Consider the following 26,860-nt stretch of genomic DNA (forward strand, 5'->3'; position numbering starts at 1 on the left):
AAATCCCTGGTGTCTAGTGGGCTTTTTCCCCCCCAAGAGGCAGATTGGGGGCTACCGTGTCCACCAGGGGAGACAGAAAGGCTATAATTTTTGCAGGGGGTGGGGGCATAGGCATGCCCATTTTGGGCAGCCCCCACCCTAATTGATATTGTCCCAAAATAAATCCCTGGCTTCTAGTGGGCTTTTTGCCCCCCGGGGTGGCAGATTGGGGACAATTATGGTGGTGAGGTAGGGGCATTGGCATGCCCATTTTGGGCAGCCCCATCCTAACTAAAATTGCTCCCCAAAAAAACCCTGCCACCTAGTGCGCTTTCTGCCTCCGCGGGGGGGGGCAGAATGCCTGAAAGTGCCCAAAAATAATGGGGGAGCAAAGGCCCTTGCCCAAGGGGTCGCTCCCCCATTCCTGGTACCTAGTGGGTGGATCCCTGCTTGGGGATTGCCCTCCAGGGATCCCCTGGGGATGGGTATCATTGGAAAGGGGAAATTCTCCCCTTTCCAATGATACCTCTCCCATCTTTCTATGTTCTCAGGGGGCTGAGATAGCCCCCTGAGCACATAGAAAGCAAAACTGAAATGAGCCTCCTGGCTCATTTCAGTTTCAGTTTCACTGAAATGACATCAGCGTGACGTGCGTGCAGATTGTCATTTCAAGGAAACCAGGGGGGGCCGGGGGAGCTAGGGAAGCTATTTCCCAGCTCCTGAGACTGTTGGGGGGTAAAGGGCATCCCTCTGGTGCCCGCAACAGAGGGATTCCCTGGGTCATGGTGTCGGACACGCGGGAGCCGTCCGACGCACATGACCACTTATGCGTCGGACGGCTCCGGCGCATCTGACACACAGAAGGAGTTAAATGACATTGCGAATGGAACCTACTAAATGGTCATTAAATATTCGCTCAAGGGACCACATGTCCCAGCATGCAGCATAATAGTAATCGCACTCAGCGAGGCCCACCGGGTGCCATCATCCAATCAAAGTTGCAGTACTTCTAAAGAGAAGCGCTCACCGCGCCAACTGTCTCACAAGCAGCCTTTGAGAAAGAGGACCAGAGCCTCAAAATGCGTTAGGCATGTGTGAAAACTTACTGGAACATCAAACCAAGCGGAGTTGAAGCACCAGACGATGGGCGAGCTGTCAAGTGTTCCCCGAGCTTTCGGGCATTTGGTAAATAAATATATAAATAAATAAATATATATCTATACATCTATATATATATTCACTGAAAAAAACATAGGTTTCAGGCCTGATATAGATAGCAATTAGCATTTAAAGAAACCTTAGAAATTCACTAAAAAAACCATAGGTTTTAGGGGTGTTCTAGTTAGCGGGACATTTCACTCGAACAAAACCATTGAAATTCCTCCGATATAGTTAGTTGTACTAACTACATCTCGCGCGCCCGCAATCCTCTGCTGAGGATGTCACATATTACATCATTCATGACAAGGTCAGTGACATCACTGATGACATCTCAAATGACATCACTGATGACATCATCCAGTGAATGTGGTTTCGTTCGTTATTTAAATATGTATTATATATATATATATATAAATTTGCATTGAAGAATGAGTGGCTACATAAATATCTGGATGGAGGATTTAGTAGCAGTGTGATTAACCGTTTACTTGACTAATTTATAGTGTCTCACTAAATATATTGGATAGTGACTAAACTGTGTGAATATCTGTATCACTGTCAGTTGTTGTGTAAACTGCTTCTGCAGTTGGTTACTAGCTATGTGAAAGTCAATATTAGTTATTGATTAGATAACTGAGTATTTGTATGGGAGAGTGAATGTGTGTGTGGTTCGGTGGGTGTGTGTCTCTGCCCAAAGATGTGTGAATAGTTGATTCAGTAGGTATATGAAGTTAAAACTACATGTTATAACAGTTGTTTGGGTGAGTGAATATCTTTATGGGTGTGGCGATGAGCAAATATGTGTCTCAATGGTACATGTCCAACAAACTAGAAAAATAAAAGCCAGTGTATGTGTCAGTGGGTGTATATAAATAAGTATACATAAGACTCAGTGATTGTATGAGTGACTGTATGGATAACTGTATACTTGTAATAGTGATTTTATAACACACTAAGCATGAGTTATTATCTATATGAATAATGTCGATATAGGTGTATAAGTATATTTGATAGTGTTCTATTGATCATTGACAGCATGTATGAGTGAATCTATAGGTAAGTGATTAGATGTGTGTATAGATCTAGGAATCACTAAGTGGGTGTTTAGAAACTTGTATTGGTGTGTCAATGGTTTTAAATCTGGCACTCTGTATTTTACAGTGAGTGATGAAAGGTTATACTAGTGTATGATGAGGTGTATCAAGTGGATGATTTCATCAGTGATGTCATTTGAGATGTCATCAGTGATGTCACGGACCATGTCATGAATGATGTAATATGTGACATCATCAGCAGTGGATTGCGGGAGCGCGAGATGTACTTTTCAGTGAATTTCTAAGGTTTTTTAAATCCTAATTCCTAACTATAATCGGCCTGAAACCTATGGTTTTTCAGTGAATTTCAAAGGTTTTGTAAATGACAATTTTTAATGTATTAATTGTTATACTGATTTTTTTGATACTGATTTACTACATTTTTTAAACTATTCATTTTTAGATATTTTTTTTTAATTACATTATAATTACATTATACATTACAATACAAAATATACTTTCTCAGAATGAGCTACTGCAGTTTAAATACTTTGCAAATAGGCAATAGACTTAAGTACAGTAGTTACAGTTGTTGCAATGGGCAACACAATTTCAAACAATGCAACATTGAGCTCAATGTGAATTTCTAGTCAAATGCAATTAGTTACTTTATGGATTACTTTTCTAATCACAGGACTGGATCCTAGATTCAGTCCTTGGACATCTCCTGTAAACAGGATTTTGGTTACTGTAGTGAATTTTAAGGAATATTATTGTATTTTAAAAGTTAACACTTAGATATTTTTTCACATAGAATCACCAATGTTATCCTATGGCAGAAAATTCACTTAGCAGGTAAGTAGTGTTATCATTACTTTTTCTTACTCAGTGGTGGATCCTGGATCCAGCACTGGTGAATCTCCTGTAAACAGTTGAAAGAATGTGTTTACGTCATACAGACGATTTTTTAGGAATATTTGTACGTTTCAAAAATGGACACTTAGAAACTTTTCTGCTGAAAACTACATAATGTATTCCTATGGAAGGAAATACAAGTTACTGGCAAGTACGCATAGAATTACTTTTCAGGGTCAGTGCTGAGCTAAAAGATGCAGCACTGGGTTCTCTCCTGATAACAGGTGAGTAAATCGGAATTCGTAGTTCGGCTGATTTTAGAGGAATATTTGTAGAATGGTGAAGGAAGGGGGCGGGGCCTGAGGTGACGTGTGCAAACACGCCCTGTGGCACGTTTTAAGTTGGGGAATCAATTCTTCTTCAATCCTGAGGTCCCCTGGGGCCAACTAGTCCACCAGGTACCTCTATATGCGCCAGGGAGCTGCATTGCAGAGAGGTGTTCAGAGGTCACGCCCCTTTTTACAACACTCTGCAATGCAGCTCCGTGGCACTTACTGGTGGTACCTGGTGGTTTAGTTGGCCCCCAGGGATCCTCAGGATTGAAGAGGAATTAATTCCCCAACTTAAAACGTGCCACAGGGCATGTTTTGCAGTTCTCAAGACAGTGAAAGTTCTGCTGCACGGAGTCAAGATCCACTAGGACCTCCAATTGTTGAAAATGAAGCAACAATTGCCATGAATGAGGTGGAAACAGCAATGCATCAAGCTCAAAAAGATGTCATGCAGTTAGGAAACTTGGAAGAACAACTAAATGCTGAACAGAAACAAATATATCAGCAAGTGAAAGAACAGATTGACCACGGATTACTTCATGAAAAGAAAGAGTGCTCATGTACATAATAATTTCAACCTATCCGAATGTATGTGAGTGGTCAAGCTGGAACAGGAAAAAGTTTCTTATTTAAAGTAATTACAAGTTATCTGCAGAAAACAACTGAGTCGCATTTGTCTTGTGTTGTCACTGCTCCAACTGGGTTGGCAGCACATAACATTAAAGGAATTACTTTACATCGTTTACTAATGCTACCAGTAGAGCACGAGAAAAAATTGGAATACCACAAGCTATCTGCAAAAGCTTGTTGTGAAGTTTCAAGAGTCCTGAAGAAAATGAAACTTCTCATTATTGATGAGGTAAGCATGGTCTCAAACTTGATGCTTGCCTTTGTGCATTTAAGAATGCAGCAAATTCTTAAAACAGAGTATGACGTGTTATTTGGAGGAAAACCCGTTATAGTATTTGGAGATCTACTGCAACTGACTCCGGTAAAAGGCCAACCAGTATTTAAAACACTTGCGCATGAAGATACCAGAAATTCTCTGGGTAGTGTTGGAAACGTGAACATTTGGACATTTTTTGAATACAAAGAACTGATGAAAAATATGGGACAGGCTAAATGATGCTGAATATGGAAGTATTCTTCAAGATATAAGAATTGGACTTCTGACAGAACATGGCAAACAAGCTTTGCAGAGTCGATTACTTTCCAATTTGTTTCCAAATGAAAATGTAGTTCCTGAGAAAGTATACATGAAAATTGCAGAAAATCAGGGATCTGCTTAATGCCAACACTGCACGAGTGTTTTATATTCAACGAAGAACTATTGAAACTAGAAAATTAAGAAATTATAAAAATGGAAGCCATCGATAAAATAGAGCATGCAGGAATCACTATTATTTTGACGGGAAAATTGAAAACAAGACTGGATTCTTTAGAAAAAAAGATATCTAAAACGGCTGCTTTAGAAAAGACTCTATATGCATGTATAAACTGTCGGGTAATTTTAAGGCATAATTTGGATGTAGAAAAAGGTTTAGTTGATGGAGCAATGGGTAAAGTGGTGGATTTTGTTAATTATCAGAAAAAAGAAGGAATTGAATTTTTAAAAATTATATTTGATCAGATTGAAGAAGTTAAAGAAATTGGTCGTTGTTCAGTTCGTTTTTTGCTTGTTAAAGTTTTATATGCCCGTAGGAAACAATTTCCATTTTCTCTGGCATACGCAGTGACTATTCATAAATCTCAAGGATTAAGTGTAGACAGTGCATTGGTGAACATTGGATCTACCGTGTTTAAAGAGGGTATGGCATATGTTGCTTTGTCGCGGGTCAGAACATTATCTGGTTTGTTTTTGATTGATTTTGATGACACAAAGGTTACTGCAGATGCAAACTGTGTAAAAGAGTATAATAGTTTAAGAAGGGTGTATGCTCCCAATTTAGGTCAATATCCTGTATTTGAAAAGCGTGTGGTTGGAGAAGCAAGATGGCGGTCTGCTGAGACCATAGCTGAGACATAGCACATTCGAGAGCCCATTCAGAGGTGTCGGGAGTTGCACAAGATGCCGCAACACTCTAATACTGGGTCTTGGAAGAGGCTGCGAAAGAGGAAATACATTATATGATGGCGGTAGTGGTTGAATATCGAGCGGAATATCTGGAATATTTGAAGCCGTCAGGCGGAGTCAGGATAGATCTGTTCAATCCCACGGGAACGGCGGGATCTTACCCGAGTTTGCAAGTGGCAGCGGAATCGCTGATTGTCTGGGTCCGCCTTCTTTTGCTGTATGTGGGGAAGGTGAAGGAGCTCTCGAGCAGCGTGTGCTGCGTTTGCGGCGAGGAGAGGTCGTGGCAGCAGAGGAAGAGGTGCGAGGCAATGGCTTCCAAAATCCATCTCAAGGCAGCGCAGGCAACTGGTGAGTTGAAGCCAGCTCGCTCTGCTGTGGAGATGGAGGAAACAGCCTCACCAGCCATGCTGAGACGGGCACGTCGAGGACAGTTGCAGTCATCAGAGGCTACTGACAAAGCAGCAGGGAAGAAAATCAGAGGTGGAGTGGTGAACAAGCCCCGTCAACCCACTCGCTCTGTCTTCGATATGCTGAAGCGAACCGGAACAAATATTGGAGCTGGAGCTGAAGGTGATGAAGAAGGAGGATCACATCCAGAGACTGGAACTGGGTCTGGAGCGGATCTAGGAGAGGCTCTAGGAGGGATTGATTTGGAGACCCAAGTCAAGAATGTTGTGAGTAGCTCTAAAACCCCTACCGCTATTACAAACTTTAAACAAGGGGGGGGAAGGCTTAGTGGATACTTTAACCAATCCTGCCAGTACACCTAGTTCCACAGTAAATTGCAGCACCGTGGAACCCCTATCTGGTTTAACGGCACATCTTATATCTGAGGAAATCGACGTTTGAAGCATAGCAGGCAGTGGAGGGTTGAGTAAATCAAATACGCCTGATCTGGCTCTGGCGAATGATACCCCTATAGCTGTGGAGGGTGCAGGCGACCCAAATGTTCAAAGTGTGTTTACAGCACCGATAGGGAAATCCGGATCCACGGAACAGCAAGGGGTGCCCCGGATTAATAAACCATGCAAACAGGATAAAGATCATGGGGAAAAAATACAAAGTGATATTTTCTTCTCTCTTTCGGATGAAGGAGGCTGGTCAGATATGCAGTCTGGCATTCCACCTATTACTAGCAGTAGCCAAAAGGAGAGTGACGACACTGAGGGATCGGGGGAAAATTGCGACGGTGGAGCGAGTTTAAAGACTATAAAGAGGCTGAAAAAGCGAGATGGTGAGGGAGAGTTGGATTGGGATTACAGTTCCCCCACGCAATTTACCGGGTTAAATAAAGAGACCTCGGGTGTTAGTCCTGCACCTCCATCGCTAGATGCCATCCTGCAAGCTATAACTATGCATAGGCAGGAGACGCGCATGGGGGAGCGCAAGGTGCAGATCCCCCTAAGAAAATTTCAGGGTGTGGCAAGAAAGTTGTCTAAGACTTGCAGTACAATGGGGGCCCGGGCAACGGAGATGGAATCGCAAATTGCAATCGCAGAGGAAGAGATATCTACCACCCTGATAAGAAACAAATCCCATGAAGCACAGTTGGTTGATATAAATTGGAAACTCGAAGAATTCGAAAATCGTCAGCGGCGAAACAATCTCCGAGTATTAGGCATTCCCGAGGGGGTCGAGGGGGTGATATCCGGGGATATATGCTGACCCTGTTTAAAGACACTCTACCGGAGCTAAAAGATTGGAACTGGCATACAGAACTACAACGTGTGCACCGTTTTCCCTTTGAACAGAAGCAACCCGGGAGGGAAGGAGCCTTTCCTAGGGCAGTCTTGATTTATGTGGGTAACTACCTATTACGGCAGCTGATATACGAGAAGGTTAGACCAGAGGCAAAGAGAGTAAGAGGAGATATCTCATATTTTGTACGCCCTGACTATTGTCATGCTACGGTTGAGAGGCGTTGGCGTCTTCGCCAGCTTATCAAACCATTCCAAGATAAGAACGCCCAGGCCTACGTGAACAACCCAGCAAGACTTAAGGTCATAGTGGGGGAGTCAAACTTATTTTTTCTCATCAGAGATTAAAGCTAAGGAGTTCTTAGATAGCTTGTAGATATTTCTGCCTGATTACTGTATCTTTGTAACAAAGTGAAAAATTTGTCTTCAGCAAGATTGTGTTAAGGGTATAGGAAGTGGGTCATATGGATGGATGGGCTCTCGAATCTGTGCTCAGCGACCATCATATACAGACCTTGTCTGTGCTTCACTTAAAGGGTGGGGGGATGGGGAAAGGGTGGGGGATGGGTGTGGGAGAGGGTGAGAGGGGAGAGGGGGTTGGGGGAAGGGGGGTTGGTAACAGGGGGGGGAACTGTTGAAGAAAGGGTATTTTCAAGAGTACGACAATAAAAATAAGATTTTGTGGAACAAAACAAGGACGGAGGTAGTGAAGATCAGTAGATATTTAACACAGTACATTAAATTTGGGAAGAATTTGAAAGGTAAAAAGCTGGGACAATACAATGTGAAAGTATGGGGTGAGTAATGATCTGTATGATTAATGTAGCAGGGATGAACGACAGGGCTAAGAGAGAGCGCCTTCATAACTATGATATAGTATGTCTTCAGGAGAGACATATTCCGTGGGTTAGTAGAAGCCTTATAGACATCCTGGGCTATAAGACCGTGGTTTGCTCGTCCCAGTCCTCTAAGATTAGAGGGGTGGCTATCTTGATGAAATCTGCACTGGGACCTGTTAAAAGAAAGGCAGCAGATTATGGGTAGATGGGCTCTGGCTGAATTAGAGGCTGGGGTTACTATAGGCACCATATACGCGTCTAATCAAGACGATCCTGCAGTCTTGGAGACATTGGAAATTGAATTAGCGGGTTGGCCTACCCCTGTAATTTTATGCGGAGATTTTAATATATCCATAGATCCGGTTAACGATCCTTTACATGGGCTAGGTAAGACAAGTTATAGGGGTAGGAAGCCCAAGGTTTTTAGTGCACTAACATATCTAAAAGAAACCCATGGCCTAGAGGACGTTTGGAAAATTAAGAAACCCCACAATACAGGGTATACATATTTCTCTTACCCACACAGCAAGCATGTGAGGATTGATTATTTATTTATTTCTAGGAGCCTGGTTAATGATGCAGTTATATCTGATCACAACCCTCTGATTATTACATTGGAATTACATGGCCAGTTAAAAAAAAAAAAAGAAGTAGATGGTCGTTAGATAAAAGACTCCTGGTCAATGCTAAATATGTCGACCATATCAGAGTATGGGCATCAGAATTTTTTAATTGTAATAGATTTAGTACTGGCCGAAATACGGTTTGGGATACCTTTAAAGCTACACTTCGGGGGGAGACTGAGTTTTGTAGCAGCAGAAAGAAAAGCTCATGCAGATAGAAGGGAGGCACTTATGTGCCAACTCATACAAGTCGAGGAAAGACATATAAAGGAGATTGCAGAAGGAAGAAGGGCTCCTGAAACATACCAGCAAATAACGATCCTAAAAGCTGAACTCAATAGTTATTTGGCTAAGGAAGCCGCAGAGAAATCCTTTTTAATAGAAAATAAAGCTTTTAAAAGTGGAGAGGCTGTAGGAAGGTGATTGCTCTCATCACCCGGCAGAGGCAGACCCAGAATTCAATAACTAATATTAAGCAGGGAGACCATATTATTTCAGACGCAGCAGGGATTGTTAATGAATTTCAAAAATACTATCAGCTACTTTATAAGAATAAGGAGGAGGCCGAAATATCGCAAGAAGTCGAAGCAATGCTGAATAAAATAGTGGAAATAGATCCAGTGGGAAAGGTAGGGGAAGCTGAGAGAGTCGAACCTGAAAAAGAGATAACTATTGAAGAAGTAGAATTGGCAATGAACGAATTAGCAGCAGGTAAGGCCCCAGGCTCGGATAGACTACCCCTGGAGATTTATAGGTTGCTGAAGGAAATCATTACCCCTTTAATGTTGGATTTATTTTTGGGCATACAGTATAACGGAGTCCCTCCAAACTCATGGAAAGAGACGGATATCATAGTATTCCCTAAAAAAGGAAAGCCTCCTGACGCCCCGTCTTCATATCGCCCAATCTCATAGAAAAATTCGGACAATAAAGTCTATTCTAAGATCTTGGCCAATAGATTAGGGAGGATCATGGGCACCTTGGTCTTCGCCCTGGCAGCACGGATTTGTCCCTGGAAGAGACACGACTGACCATGTTCGCAGGGCAATCACGCTTTTTGATATTATGGCGGCAGGGGGGGTAGGCCGATGGCCATGATCCTCCTTGACGCGGAAAAAGCATTTGATAGGGTGTCATGGTCGTTTCTTTGGGAGGTACTTCGTTATAAAGGCCTTGACCCTAATATTATTCGAGCTATAAGAGCAATGTATGATAAACCTATGGCACGGATCCGACTTATGGGCTTGGAGTCAGGTAATATCTATATCTCCAGAGGAATGAGGCAGGGGTGCCCCTGTTCTCCTATACTATTTGCTTTTTATCTAGAACCGCTGCTGACGAAGTTGATGGCTAGTGAGAAAATTATTCCAGTTAGAACGGGGGAATTTGAAAGCAAGATATTCACATACGCGGATGACATGGCAGTAATTACGACTCATCCTACAGAAGTCCTTCAAGAGATAGAACAGTTATCGGAAGAATTTGGAGCTTTATCAGGGTATGCATTAAATAAGGGGAAAACGATTTTTGTCTGTACGCAGAATTTAATGTTTAATGAAACCAGGAGAACCGATAGAGCAACGTATTTAGGGGTCTGCATCTGTGCTAATATTAAAGATACTGTGGAAATTAATTATGAGCCCCTAATTGAGTCAATCGGAAAGGATCTCAGGCGGGTTAATAATTTACATCCAACACTTATAGGACGTGGAAATTATATAAAAATGAATGTGCTTCCCAAACTGCTTTATCTTTTTCGTTCTATACCATTAGCTATTGATGAATCAATTATGAAGCGGATTGAGGCTTTGATATCGGGATTTATGTGGCAGTTCGGAAAAATAAGGCGTTCCCTACAATATTTGTCACTACCCTTAGATAGAGGTGGGTTATTAGTGCCAAATATTAGGCTCTATTACTATGCTGCATTTTTGCAACAGATGGCACCATTATTTTCATCTTTTAGTTTTAACATATCGAATATAGGTGTTAGTCTACCATCAACCTTTGAGCTATCAATGGGAAAAGCATATAAGAAGCTTTGTTTAAAATATATGGACGGAGGGTTTTATAAACGAACAAAGCTACAGACAATCCAAGGAGTTTGGAAAGTTTGGAAATGTGTGATTAATTTGTTAGAAATCCCTAAGGTAAATAGGTATACCCCTTTATGGGAGACGCCAATGCTATCTGCTTTATCAGGAGACGTAGTTAGTAAAAGGTGGGGGGAAAAGGTATGAATACAATCACGGATCTCTGTGATCAACAAGAAGATACAACTTTTCAAGAACTGCAACAGAGGTATAGCATACAAAGTGGTCACTTTATAAAGTATCTTCAAATAATGAGCTGTATAACAATAATTCGATCAATAGAGAAGGTTGGTGATAAAATACCACTATTGGAATTACTGAGCAAGAAAGAAAGAAGCAGGATCGGTTTACTTTATAAGTGTTTATTGGAAAAAATTCCGGATGATTTAAACAAGAATGAGTCAGCCTGGGCCAGTAAATTAAATAACCCGGACGTGGATATCGACAAATCTATTGCTCTATCTAGCCATATCTTATTAAGTACCAATTTGAAGGCCCAACTCTATAAAACGGTTTACAATCTATATTATACCCCGGCAAAATTGCATAGCTGGGGAAAGAGAAACCATGACAAATGTTCTAGATGTGGAGAAGGGCCGGCAGATCTTAAGCATATGTTATACGATTGTAATAAACTGACAGATATACTGAAAGAGATATCAAAGTTTTATGGCAAACTATTCGGACAGCTTCTGGTAACAAAACCAACCCTTATGATATTAGGATATGACTGTTCCCTGGGCCTAGATAGGAAACAAACATATACCCTATTTATAGGGGCAGCAGTGTATAGGATACTTTTAACTGCACGCTGGAAAGATGTGGATCCTCCAAACTTTCAAATGTGGTTGTATAGACTGTTGGGAATCTATAATCAGGAAAAGGCCCTGTATGCGTGTAGAGGGGTACGACGTAAGGTACAGGGGAGGGAGGTTTGGGCATACATTTCAGAATGGTATAGGGAAAGATTGGGGATAGGCTAAGTAATAATAATATAAAGTTAAAGTATCATACTGCTGCATTACAGGGGTCCATTATGTATGAACTGTGTATCAGTAATCTTACGTACTTTGCACATGTGTACTCTCTACTTCCGAATCTTGTAATTTTGCAACCTTGAAGTTTGAACAATTGTACTGTATTGTAAAAGAAAGAAAAAAAAAAAAAAAGAAAAAAAGCGAGTGGTTGGTCGAAAAAGAAGGTTTCAGAATATCTGTACTGAAGATGTAGAGAAGGGAAAAGAACAAGATGATAATGTGATTGCAAGTAAAAATAAAAAGGACAGTATTGAAGAGATTGTTGGTTATCAGTTTGAAAATAGTTCAGGTGTCAACTGCTATGCTAATATAGTGGTCAATGTTGTTTTTTATCTTGAAGGTTTGCAAGAACAAATTATGCAGAATCGGGGAAAAAAGATTTTGTTCCTTGTTGCATTCCGTTTATGAAAAATTGAGAACAGATACAAGTAAAATACAAACTGTTTCAGATGTTCATAATCTTTTGGATGTGTGTTCTGGTTCTACACAATTTACGCAAAATATCCAACAAGATGCTCAGGAATTTTTAATGTATATGCTTACCATTTTTGAAAATGAAGGTGTAGAAATAGAAAATATTTTTGGCCTTTGTTACAAATGGGAACATCATTGTGAAAATTGCATGTATACATCTAGCACTAATGTAGACACTGAAAGATGTCATATATTGTCCATATTTTTTTTTAAATAATGTGGATAACATTTCTGATTTACATTGGCTACACTCCATGTTTTGATGTGCACCTTTAACTAATTTATTGAACGACACTGATTTACAGTCCGGTAATGTTAAATATAGAAAGGGAGTGACAAGGTGTTTGCTGGAAGTATATGGATACTGACTGGGGAATTCAAGCTGTTAAAGACAAGTGTATAGTAGGTATGCATGCAGGCTTCTAACCTACTATACACTTGTCTTTAACAGCTTGAATTCCCCAGTCAGTATCCATATACTTCCAGCAAACACCCTGTCACTCCCTTTCTATATTTAACATTACCGGACTGTAAATCAGTGTCTTTCAATAAATTAGTTAAAGGTGCAAATCAAAACATGGAGTGTAGCCAACGTAAATCAGAAATGTTATCCACATTATTTAAAAAAAAATATGGACAATATATGATTTTAATGATGCAATGTTGTACAGCTGATGGAAGAAAATTGGATACTTTAATAAATCAATTTGTAGCAACACAACTATCAATATCAGGAAGGACTTTTGTAGCAATTGCAATAATTTTCCATGATAGTCCTTCCACAACCTCTGGACATTACACTGCCTATCTAAAATGTGACAAAGGTTGGACACTTTGTAATGATGCCCAGTTGATTTTCAAACAACGTTTGCCTAGTGAATTACCAAATTCCTACCTAATATTTTTAAAGCCAAAGTTTTAGGAAGATAATTCACTCTGAGGAATTTATTATTATAATTTATTAGGATTACCATTGGACAATTTACATAAAAAACAGTGCAAAAATACCATTTGGCCTCAAGGAAAGGTATGTTTAAATTATGGACTTTCTTACTCATTGACTCGGTAAATATTTTAAAGCGACAACATTTACAGTTTTTATAAATTGAAGTAATAAAATTTTGTTAGCAATAAGCATTTTATATATATATATATATATATGTGTGATTTCTATTTTCTGGTATTTTACTGAGAATAGCATGTTGGTTTTTTATAAACAATCTGTTTGATTGTTTTTTTTTTGCCCACTGTTATGTGATGAGTACCATTGAAATCACTATTTCTAGTGAAATTCAATATATTCTGAGAACAGCAAAAAAGGCAAGCAAATTATTTTGTTTAAATTATGCTGTGTTGTTAAAAATGTATTATTACGTTATAACTATTTTTTCTTTTATTTCACAGATCCTAATTCTAAAATAAGCAATTTACCATAATTTACATTACAAAAAACAACTGGAAAAAATGTGTACCATTTTTTATTTCTAATACTGTTAAGTTAAGTTTAACTAAGTATTAATATGGACAATGGGCAGATCTGCAAGAAGGTACAAAGTATTAATGCGTTTTTCAAAACACCCTGTTTATACCTATGTAGTTTTGGAATCTCTCTGTCATAGGATATCATATGACCTCCAAATAAACAGATTTGAGTGGTTCATAATATTTCCCATTCTACGTATTAAAGGACTGCAATCATTTCAATCATCATTCTTTGAGCATCTTTGCAGACAAACATCGGTGCTTACCTCCTATCATTCACAAGCAATTTTCCAAACAGAAATATGTTACTTTTTGTAACATAGTTATAGCGAAAGACACTCTTTTATATTTACAAATAGAGGAAAAGGCACTCTATGTACCTTTTTTCCTCAATGTAAATACGACCTCATCATACACACCACTTTGCGTTGAAAGGGTGTTCTATAAGTGTTGTTGTGCGTAATTGCACAGAATACTCATAGAACAAGACACATCTCCAGATTTATCAAAAATCATAAATCTGGACATGTGTGTGAATACTGCACCATTCTCCAATTGGTGTAGCAAAGCACAACAAGGAGAATTGTTTTCATTTCTCCTCATTTTTTAACCTTCACTACATGCTAAAATGCTCAGCATACATTGAAGGAGAAAAATGCCTTTACTGATTGTTTTTGTGCAGGAAGGTGTGCCACATGACACAGATATCATTGCACCATGGTGCAAGGGTGCCTGTGTCACCTTATGGCCGCAGTTTAAGCAGCCGTGCAGAGCGAAGCATAGATTTGCAACATATTTATGGACATATGTTGCATCCCTGTGCTTTGGAAGTACTACAGCACACTGCAGTTAAAGAGGTTACTGTGTGATGCTGCAGCAGTTCCTCATAGTTCTGCACTTATACATTCACCATACGCTACTAATGCATTCATTCAGTCAATTACGCACTACACTTACATTCATCTAAACTTTCACACACTAACAAATATAGCTCTTTTTTTAAAGCAGGAAAGTTAGTTCTTAGAAGAACTTTTTTTTTCTTCTTTTATATTTTTTTCTTGGTTTTCTGAACAATTTTAAAATTATTTTGGTTTTTCTGGAAAAAAAGGAAAAAACAGAACGGGAGGAACAAAACAATGAACTTCAGGGAAAAAATAAAAAAATAAAAAAACTAGCAACGATGGTTTTCTTGCTTTCTGCAAATGAGGTCAATGGACTGCTCTCCATAGCAAAGGACGGCATTGCATTTTATGCAGAGCACTTTCAATGTGACAAACTGTGGACGGATGTTCAAGTTTTTGACAGATTGATCCACACGCGAAGTACTCAGCTGTGATGCCTCTGAAGGACCATGAAGAACTCACATTCCTCGGCACTCTTCACGTGCCAGGTTGACTGGATGCATGGTCTTCAGGTGCTTTTTCATGCTGGCTGTACCATATGAATACTTTTTGGTTGGATCGCCAAGGGAGAGCACTTGTTGACAGATCTTGCATGTCACTAAGGTGGCATTAGTTTTGGTTGCGTACCCCAACATTGCGTATGTACTGTGCATACCCCAACATCGCGTACCCCAACATCGCATACCCCAACATCGCATATGTACTGTGCGTACCCCCAACATCGCGTACCTCAACATCGCGTACCCCAACATCGCATACCCCAACATCGCATACCCCAACATCGCGTTTGTACGGTGCTTACATATGCAATGTTGGGGTACGCAATGTTGGGGGTACGCAATGTTGGGGGTACGCAATGTTGGGGGTACGCACAGTACACACGCGATGTTGGGGTACGCACCGTACATAAACAACGCACGGAGGTGTATGCCTGTACGACTCGTACCCCTGGAGACTCTGCTTTTACAGCTGTTTTTGGCTCCCGTAATAAAAGAGGCGTACGGAGTGCCGTAGGGACGAATCGTACTTGCTGGGCTGGAAACCGCTGCTTAAATACATACAGACGTCGCGTGCAAGCTGTTCTGGATCAGAATCGTTGGTTTATTTTAGCTGAATGGTCTTTTGTACGATTTGTATGGAAAGAGGCTTTATGTACGAATCATACTTCCTAGGTTGTAAGAAAAGTTTACCGGGTACGAGTTGTACGGGAAAAACGCTCCATACAACGATTTGTACAGCCTTTTTCCTGGATTGGAATCGGCCCCAAAGTGTGTTCATTCCAAATACAATTCTTCACTCTACCAGTAGAAGAAAGTTCTTCACAAAATTACAGTTCTAAAAAGGAACCAAGAGAACCCTTTTTTTCACAACACATAATAAACATACATTCTGGCAGATTCTGATTCAAATGAAAAAAATTTATTCTAAAACATTTTCTTTTACCACTGAGCACAAAATGGTGGTTGGCTGAACATATAAATTCAGCCAACCACCATTTTTGGCTCAGTGGTACACTGACTTCTGTGGTGACCACATGATGTTCAGGTGAGAGGAAAAAAATGAGTCTCCTAGACAGATACTGCTACTTATTGACTCCAGTAAGTGAAACGTAAACAAGAAACACACTTCCCAATAACATCAATTTTCCAAACTAATTAATTGTAAATATTGTACAAATTCACAGATTTTTAGCATAAACCAACATCCTTAAAATTGAAGTACAATACCTGGAGGCAAACCACTAAGTTTGGATTTTTTTTTTTAAACAACAAAAATCTTCACCTCAGGAAAGGTGATGGTCAGTGGTTGGGGGCATAATTATTATTCTAATTACACCAGGTGCTGGCCTCAGGGAAGGTTCTGGTCAGTGGTGGGCAGCATAATTACTATTGTAACTCCACCGGTGCTGGCCCTAGGTAAGGGGCTAGTCAGTTGTAGGCCATGAAATGTAATGCATTTACAATAAAACAAACACAAGGAGATGATCGACGGAGCCCTGAAACTTTTCATACACACACCCAGTCACAGATCTGGGTTGAATCCATCATCGTTATTTAGCTCACTTTGCCACCCCAGTTCAGACCCAGCCATATGCAAATCAGTCTTGACCCTGTGCCACATGGGAACAGTCCAGACCGAACAGCCAGGCCACGCTTCCCTGGACCAGAAACAAGCATCCTGGGACTAGTTTCAGGGCCAAGGCTTGCATATGGCTGGGTTCAAACTGGAATGGCGTGGGGAGCAAAAAAAACAATGGGTTTAGGCCCAGATCTCTGTACTGGGGTGAATGTATGACATTGTTCTGCATTCTGTCCATCAATTGTTCCTTTTGCATTAGTCACAGATATGCCAAGACGTGGCTACTGTGCTCTCCATGCCACTGAAATCCAGCTATCCTGGCTGATGAGGGGTGAAACCCTGAAACCGGTCCTAGGATGCTTGATTCTAGTCCAGGGAGGACCTGGCCTGGCAGTTCCAGCTGGACTGTTCCTATGGGCTAGTTTCAAACTGGAATGGAATGGGGATCGAAAAAAAACGATGACATTGTTCTGCATTCTGGCCATCAATTGTTTTTTACGCATTTACAATACAAAATACAGACAGCACTTTTTTCTTTTCCACAGGACTTGCAATTTACCCATCAGAAAGGACCAAACAAAATCATCTGGACTCAAATCCACCTAAACCAGCATTTGTGGAAAAAGATAAAGACCTTGGCAGGTAAATTGTTTGCAAAGTCTACTTTTTCAACCCAAAGAAACCAAAAATGTATCTCAAGTATCAACAAAAACACAAACAAGTTAAAAAAAGAAAGCAAACATTTTTCAAAAATGTTGTACTGTAGATAACAATAATTTTGAATATCTCTATGTATGTTAACTTTTCCTTACAGGTGCATCCACACCCAGAAGGGAGTAATCTAACACTACAATATCTACTGGAAGACCACCTGAACTACCAATGGACCAAGAAAATTACAAAGTAAAAACAGACATTAGGAATTTTAAAAAACGGTCTTTCTTTTTACAGGCGTCAACTACAAATTAGACTGCGAAAACATATTTAGCAAAGTCAGAGTCCAGTAACAGAATAAAGAACATGTTATTACAAACGTCAATAGGCAGAAAAGAAATAACCACTTTTTCTTTACAAGTTTTAACAAATAAACCTTTCTATTTGTAAACACTCTAAAACAAATGTACTTTTCCTACCTTGTTTTACAGAAAAATACAATATGGCAACAGGGAGAGAGGCAACCTACATCGAATCTAACAGAGGCAATCGACTGCTAAAGTATGGTTGCCATCTTTATTGTAAGGAGAGACTAACTGAGCCCAGGAATCAATGGAGTTGTGTGCAGTATTATGCATAACATTGCACAGGCAGAGCAGTTACTCTTGGTGACTTTGTTGAAAAAAAAAACACAGAGCATAACCACTTTGCAATGGAGATTGAGATTAGAGAGAACATCCAACAAATCAAAACTTCAGCATCCACGTCCAATGAACCCTGTGGCTTAGATTTGAGGGCGATATCCTAACACATTCCTATGTATATAGCAAGTACTATCCCCACAATTCCTAATCTCTGCAGATTAATGCAAAAGAAAAAATAGGCAAATCACCCAAAACAATTAACACCCCAAACCTACTCACATTAACATTTCCATTGAACTTATCGTAACCTTTACTAATGAAACTTTTCTTTTGCAGGACAACAAAAACCCTCAGAAAAGGATACTAATCTTAAAAACACCATAACCATTTATCTTTGGAGAGTAGTGATATTTTGATTATGAATGGTACCTTTAAATACACACCCAATACATTCACCCACATTACCACTACTCATGCCAATATCAATAGCACTACAGTTCCTTTAGTGTACAGTTTACTCCCTGATAAGCAAACCTCAACACACACTGAATTTGTAACAGTGGTAAAATCTAAAACACTCAATAAAATTCCTACAAAATTAATAGATTTGGAGATACCAATGATTAACACCATTACTAAATTAAATCCAGATACTCAAATTCAAGGATGTTTTTTACTTTTCAAAGGCTTATTTGGGAGACTCCAAAATATATCCTAAGTTGAGGATCATATTTCAGACAGTAAACTGCATTATGAATTGAAGAAAGTAACTGAGTTATGCTTTCTACTTTCTGACAGTGTGGATGAATTCTACACATCAATTAGCGAATCAGAGTATTTTACAAAAAACAATGACAAATTGGCACCCTAACTAAATTACTTTGAGGACACATGGGTTGGCCATCTAAACAGATCGGGTGGCATGAGGAAGCCAAGGTTCCCTTTTGAATGGTGGAACTGTTACACAACTTTTTAAGAGGGAGGTGCAAAGACTAATAATGTAATCGAGGGATGACAACTCCCTCAACAAATCAATTTGAAAACCTCACCCAAACTAATTATTTCTTAGAAATTTTGAGGAAGGAGCAAAGGTTCCAAGAAATGCGAATAGCACAATCATTGACTGGCAGTCTGAACCCACGTGTTTCAAAAAGAACAAAAGAAATGTCTGAGCAACTATTTGGTCAAATTCAACAATTTTTGTTGATGGTGGCTTCAGAATAACTAGACAACATTGCATGCAAACTCTAAATTTTTAACAAAGACTAACAGCTATTCTTTCTTACTTGCCTGTTTTGCATTTTTTTTTTTAAATTAGTTACACATTTTAGAAATTATTTTTCCTAATTAAAGGAATGTCGGGCTCCTTACCTGAAGTTGTCTTTTCTTCAACTCTTGCTGATTTATAAATAACCACACTTCACCAAGAGTCTTGAGCGCTCCAATAATCCAAAGTAACAAATCCATATTCCATGATGGTATCCAAATCCCGAAGAAGACAGATCGGCATAACCACATTTCCCCACAAAACTGCTGGAAAATTACTGTGTAGTCTAAAAAATGCAAACCCCCCCCCCCCAAAAAACATAATCCCGAAAAAAAAATGTAAACAAAAATGCAACAGCAAATTGATTTATCCAATGCACTGTCCAGACAATAGTATTTGATCCATATCCTTTGAAGCAATGACCTAAAATCAAATGGTGCACACAGTAAAAATGTTTTGTTTTAACAAAATAGCCAGGAAAACAAATTAAAAATGTCCCAAAATTCCAATAGTCAATCGATGGTATACATTTCATTCTTACTCTCACATATTTTTCGTGCCATGAATACCATATACAAAGTTTAATAAAATGGTGCCAAAAAAGAAAATTTTATTTTTTACTCCTCATTTGGTTTAAAAGAAATGCTAATCTTTTTCAAAATGAGTTTTACCAAAAGATTTTTTTTTTTTAAAACAATCTGCCAAATGTGGGCCTGCAACAAATAGCTTCAGAGGAATGGAAAAGTGGTTAAACTTAAAACAGTTAAAAAATAACATGTACTACTAACTTGCATCTAACTACTTCCATCCTCTCTCCTGAAAATAAAGTATGCCACCTGTAATCAGTTTTATACATTTAATTGGACTTACCTGACCACAGCTCTTCCTTGCTTCTGATCTTGGTCGCAATGCTTCACCGACTGTAGAACCCTTCCCACAACTGCATATGTGAACTGAAAGGAAAAAGGAAAAAAGGAAATATTTCTCCCATTGAGATAAATGGAAAAGCACGTGAAAGTACTTCTATAAATTGTTCACAATATATGTATATAATTTTTTTTAAGGACTTTAATTTTTTAAAGAATTTAAACTATGTAATATTTTTACTATATTTTGCAGATTATAGCACAATTAAATATTTATTTTAAATAAACGAAGTTATATGGATATGTTTAATATGTTTTAGAAATGATTTCAATATATTTATTCCCACATCTAAAAGTGGGTTTTATTTAGAGTTAAATTAAATAAGAAAGAAAGAGTACATCTCCCAATGCTAAACATTTTTTAAATGCATAATTTATTAAATGTTTAAAATTACTCTGGTTTAAAATTAATACCCGAGTAGTAACACACTCCGCCACCCAAAACCCCCATTTCCCACATATCCCGTGCCAGTGGGTGGTACACACCTAAGAGCATTTTGATATATATAGTATTAACAAATATGTAAAACTAAATTAATACCCAAGTATTTCAATTAATGCTGTAGTATTAATACACTCTCCTACCCAAACCCCCTAATTCCCTTAAACCCCATCCCAGAGGGTGGGTGTTATACACCCAAGAGTAATTATTATTTTTTCATTTGAAAGAAAAACATAACAGCATTAAAAATTAAAATAAATACCCAGGTACTAAAATTAATACCAACGCATTATTTCAGTACCCATCCAATAATCCAACTTCCTACACCAGAGGGTAGGTGTATACCCTCCAAGATTATTTTTTTTATATTTAACTAAATAAAAACATTAAAATGAAAACCAGACAAAATCTCCATTTCCCTCACATCTATTCTATTTTAAAAATTAATTTTTAAAAACACCAAACTTAACCAAAAACAAATTAAACATGAATCTTTAACATTCTTCCAATATAAAAACGTATCACTTAAACTTTCCATAGAATGCATTGTGATGGCATGCATTGTAATGTATTCTGCAAACTGCATTGTAAAATCATTATGATGTAATGCCTGCATTGTGCTGGTAGTTTCCTAGTTTGGGTACCAGACGAGCCATACCACCTCTTGGCAAGCATAGTTCTAATAAGGACACTAGGCCAGCCCTTGTCTCAAATAAGTCATGGGATAAACCTAAGCAACAACAAAAAACAAGACAACATGGAGGTACTCCATCCACAGAGTCCTCAGAGATGTTACAATTCAAAGACTCCTGAAAGTTATCAGATTTCTGATATGCGTTCTCATTGTTCCTTTCAGGAATCATCTGACCAACACTGCGACAGAGGAGGGCAATCTGCTCCCGGACAAGAGAGAGTATGAGCAACTGAAAACACAAAATACTCATGTGACCTGAAGATAAAGGAGGACAGGCCTCTTCCATATAAAGCACCTTTCAAGAGTTGTAGCATTGACAGCTAGATATGCCACAGACCGAACCTCCTCCTGTAAATCCATATTTGGGCAGTGACTCTCGACAGTGCGACAGAGGTCACCATAGTCAGCCGGAATCTCCACCAATGTATTGTAACAAAAGCAACTGATACCTTCATTACAGTTGAAACAATGGACACCCGCGTAGCCACCACGGATGGACTATCACTTGGAAATCAAAACTGAGGGTGATATTCAACTCATCATTAAAGGAATTTTTGGTTCAACTTGAGTACTTCTTATGATATTCTATTGGCGGAGGTCAATTGGTCCCCACCTTTTGTTCTTGCTTGTCCACAAGGTGAGAATGTTATTCTCCCTTCTTTCTCACACCTCATCCCAGACAAGATCAAACATGCATATGTATCTGAATGGGCCCTTGCCTTGGCCCCAGCTCATTATCGTAATCACATGTGTTGGGATAACGATTCCCATTAACATTCTATTACTATACTGTATACACTTCAAATTCAATCACAGTATCCTCTTAAATGGGATGGTAAAGCTCCTGTTATAGAAATCCTTTCCAAGAGAACCAGGAATAATAGAACCCTCTCTCTCTCAAATTAATAAAACTCTTTCCAGTTCTGAAACCTGATTGCTCCTTTCATATAGGATTATATCAGACACATTTGAACAGTCATACTCGCTCATTTGCAGTGCAAAATACCCATAGTACGGCGCTGATTAATAATATCGTCCGTAAGAAATATAAAACCAAATTGGACATTTCCAATGTTTTTTCAGTCAAATTTGGCTCCTGCAAGCCGTGACTAGTCAGCATTTAGTGCCCTCGGTTAACAGAGGCGCTACACCCAACTTCCTTTGGGCTATAGGAACAGCCCGAGAGTCTTTGAGGCATGCATTGTGTTGATTCTCCACGAGATCAACCCTGATGCGCTTTCCTATGATGATGACATCTATCTGAGATAATAAATTGAGAGCCCCCAATTAGCAAGACTAGATCAATGTTCTCGTGATTTACTGAACTTGGTTACAAATGTAACTTTAAAAAAATCTTACATAGCTTTTCTCAGTGTCCTTTTCTTAAGATCTGAACTTAAAAATGAGAGGAAAAGTCCCGCATCGCTGCTGGGGGCATTGGAAGCTCTGTGACTCTCTTACCTCGGAAGGCTGTGCCTGGAACTTTAGTGACCTTAGTGACGCTGAGACGCTGCAGAGGGCGAGAGGGGCTGCTGGACGGACTCCAGTTCCCAGGAGCCCGGGCGTGATTGCGTGATTGCTTGCACCTGAGTCGCAGCCCTCCCTCCCGCCCACAAACATTCAAATAAGCTCGCGGAACCCGCTGGCGCGGGTCCCGCATCGCTGCTGGGGGCATTGGAAGCTCTGTGACTCTCTTACCTCGGAAGGCTGTGCCTGGAACTTTAGTGACCTTAGTGACGCTGAGACGCTGCAGAGGGCGAGAGGGGCTGCTGGACGGACTCCAGTTCCCAGGAGCCCGGGCGCGATTGCGTGATTGCTTGCACCTGAGTCGCGGCCCTCCCTCCCGCCTATTGGCCCCTGCACTACTCTTCAAATTCCAACTGGCACCGCAGCGCGGGACGCGCCGCGGGACGCCCCGGACGAAGCCCGGACGAAGGGCGGACAGTCTGAGACAGTCCGGGACAGGAGGGGACAGGTGGGGGCAGCGCCTTTTGAGTTTTGGGATTTGTAATCCACTAATGGTTAGTAGGAGAATGCACTATTCAGTTTAAAGCCAATAGCATAGCAGGTATTCAGAGAATACACAAGGGCTGATAATTACTTGCTATACGTACTGTTTGTCTTGGGCTGTATCAGTTTAATTCATGTCCATGTCCAAAGCTAAACCGGCGTCGGCAAATTCGACCATGGATAATTACCTTGTGAAAATGGTTGACAAGATAAATCAGGAGCGTAGGAAGTCACTGGGGCGACCTGTATCTGTTGCCCTAACACCCCCAAACACCAACTCCCTACCCCCCCAGTAACTTTGACTCAGGATGTCAGTAATGAGTACAGTGAACCCAATCAGGGTATGGAAGACGCTATAGTGGTCGGCGCCTTAGAAGGAAATAGCAACACTGATCCATCACCCGAAGAAACGATAATTATTTTAGAACCACCATCTGTTACTCAGACGGCTCCAACATCCCAGAGAATACTACGTTCTAGTAAAACTCATACTAAGAGTATACACTCAAAAAAGGGGGGGGGGTCGATCATCTAAGAGAGCTGACCCTTTGCCTACTAAACCTGTTGGTGACCCTGCCATAATGCAGGACAGTAACTCGGTCACCATTGATAGTAGGCAGTTTGACCTTTTAATTGGTATGATCGATGCTAAGTTTGAGCTTCTAATTAAACCATTACTTAATAAATTAGATATGGTAACCAATGAAGTGGCCAGATTAGGAGGTTTGGTAGAATCACACCTTAACGCCAAAAAAATCACTGAAGTTAATGATGAGGCCATAGGAAATAGTCATGTTTCTCAACAAACCTCTAAGACTGTTAAACCAGCGGCCAAGACTAATTCTCACAGGGCTCCATATGGAGAAGGCTGCGAGGAGAGAAGAAGTGTTTTAGACTCCCTGCAGACCCAGGGACAACATAGTCTGCCATGTACCCCTGTTAACGTGAATCAGCCAGAACTTAGTGTTAATGACCTTGGTACTTCCAGGCCTGATTTGCCCCCGGCCTGTGCTCCATTTGTGGCAGTACTTACTAATGTACCCCCATTTAACAAGACAGGCAACAATTATAGTGAATCCCATACCTCCTTGAAAAATAAAACTTTGGATTGGCTACATCGGGAGTGCGGATTCCCAGCTGTTTTAGCAAGGGATATATTAAGTACCAGAAGAGTTAATTGGATTGGGAGCTCATGAAAGACCTGTGGGGGTGATTGCATTATAGTTAACTTCCGAACCCCCCCATCTTGCTTCGACAGCTCTGTTAAGAGCACAATCATCCCCCCTCCAGGAACCGGGGATAACTCTTCGGCCTTTAGGGTATTTTTACAGGCACCTTAATTCCTGCCCTAGTGTTGTGCGGCTCGGGTCAATAGAGGGAGCCGCTAAGATTCTCCCCGGGCCAAATATTATCACGTCTAATCGATACGAAATTTTAAGTGGTCTGGATTGCAACGACTGACTGGTACCAGTTGTGTCCGAACCAGTGGATGTTGTTGGCATTGTCGGTGACTCGGGAGGGGATGTTATCCAGAGGATGTCTGACATAGTAGATGTTAGCGGGAATGATAATCCCCCGGATAATACCAACGGAAAATCAAGTTGCTGTGACAGTGAGAAACGGGTCCACTTGGATAAGGATCAGCCTTATAATATTGCCCCCTCGGGTTTTACTAGCTCTATTCCATTATCTAGACCTTGTAGACAGAGAGCCTGTTTGATTGCTAGTTGGAACATTGCGGGACTTGCTTCTAAGGACACTTGTCTGGGATGGCTAGAGTTTATTAACATTTTTAATATTTTATGTTTTCAGGAAACCTGGTGTGTTAATCCAATCAACTATAATGGTTTTGTTTCTTTTAACTTACCTGCTGTGGCTTCATTATCGGGCAGGGCAAAGGGTGGGTTATTGGTTTTGATTTCTGTAGAAGTACCCATCAAAGTTAAGAAACATGTCTTGGTTGGTGCACACTCCCAGATTTTATGGCTTCAAGAGGAGCAGGGTAGAAATATCCTTTTAATCAATTTTTATAATAATGTATTCGACTGTTCAAGGTACCAGGTGGTACTTGCTCTGGAGTCTGCTTTGGAAGATATTATAACCAAATCTGATATCGTATTTGATATCATCTGGGTAGGGGACTTCAACACAACGGTATGCCCCTTTTCCGCTGATAAGGTATGTGGTTATATCGACCATTGGGGGGATGGTGTATGTCACTTCCCCCATAATTCTTATGGCAATTCCTTAAACAAAATCCTAACTACATATGACATGGATATTTTGGTTAATCAGGTCAATTCCACAGGTGATATAATTCCTACCTATACAGGTAGGAATGCTAATACAGTTATTGATTTTATTTGTGTATCATCTGGTATTAGCCCTAGGTGTTCAGCCCCTGTGTTGTGGACAATTTAGTTAGTGACCATAATTGTATTACCATCGAGGCTTCACTATGGAAAGACCGACTTGTTCCTATTCCACGTATTGTTAATAATATCGAGCCACACAGACCTAATGGTATCCGCATTAAATGGAAAGGTAATAATGCGGATATTTCATCTAGCACCATTGTCTCAAAATGTCTTACGGAAATTGTCACGATTTTAGAAAGTGAGGAAGGAACTGCCGACATTGTGGATAATTTTAATAAAATTAATTTAGTTATAGATAGCAACTTCACTATAAACCCTAGGGGTAAGAAATCTCAGTATAGGGGATGGTTCGATCATGCGTGCACTAATGCACTCAAGGGTCTCAAAACAGCGTTGGCAGGAAAAAGGAGATACTAGTATGATTAAAGAATTGCGAGGGATCTATCAGTCCGCAATTAAGTCAAGGAAAATAGAACTAAGACAAGAGGCATGGGATAAATTGGACCAGGCAGCGTCTACCGCGGATTCCTCTCTATTCTGGGCAACTGTTAACAGCCCCTTTTTAAAGGATAAGATACCTGAACTATCGGCTTACGTCAGTGTGGAGAGCTGGGTCACCCACTTTTCCTTGATTTTTGACTCGGCTAGATCCAGGGGAGACCACGATGAAAGGTGGCCTGTCATCCCCCTGGATATTACCACTGCCGAAGTGTGGGACAGCATCAAATCTAGTAAGGGTGGGAAGGCCCAGGGACCTGATGGGGCTCCCATTGACGTATATAAAACAGTCCCAGAGGTTTGGGGTCCGTTGCTTGCAAAGGTATTTAATGCCGCTGTATGCAACGGTGTTCCCCTTACATGGGAGGAATCAATAATTGTACCAATCTATAAGAAAGGAGACAAGGGGGAAGCGAAGAACTATCGCCCAATTTCCCTCTTGGACTCCTCTGTGAAAATCATGAGTCGGGTACTTATGGTTAGGCTGACAGAGTGGGCTGAGACCAATAATATCCTGGCTGATTCCCAATATGGTTTCAGGAAGGGCAGAGGAACACTAGAACAATGCCTCAACCGTGACTTGATAATCGGAAAATATACAAAGGCAAAAAAAGGATCCCTCTACCTCTGCTTTGCCGACCTAAGCAGTGCATTTGATATGGTGGACCACAATATTTTATGGACTA

General features: G+C 40.2%; 1 protein-coding gene across 1 annotated transcript in view; it reads right to left on the reverse strand.

The window, feature by feature from the left end:
- The window catches only part of LOC146812214 (protein-glutamine gamma-glutamyltransferase E-like), a 354,915-nt gene that overhangs the window by 214,966 nt on the left and 113,089 nt on the right, over positions 1-26,860 (reverse strand). The window contains exon 4 of the mRNA XM_085619244.1: positions 20,097-20,179. Coding sequence (XP_085475370.1) covers positions 20,097-20,179 — 83 coding nt within the window. The remainder of the gene's footprint in view (positions 1-20,096; positions 20,180-26,860) is intronic.

This window comes from Triturus cristatus, chromosome 7, assembly GCF_964204655.1.
Source record: "Triturus cristatus chromosome 7, aTriCri1.1, whole genome shotgun sequence".
Taxonomy (NCBI): domain Eukaryota; kingdom Metazoa; phylum Chordata; class Amphibia; order Caudata; family Salamandridae; genus Triturus; species Triturus cristatus.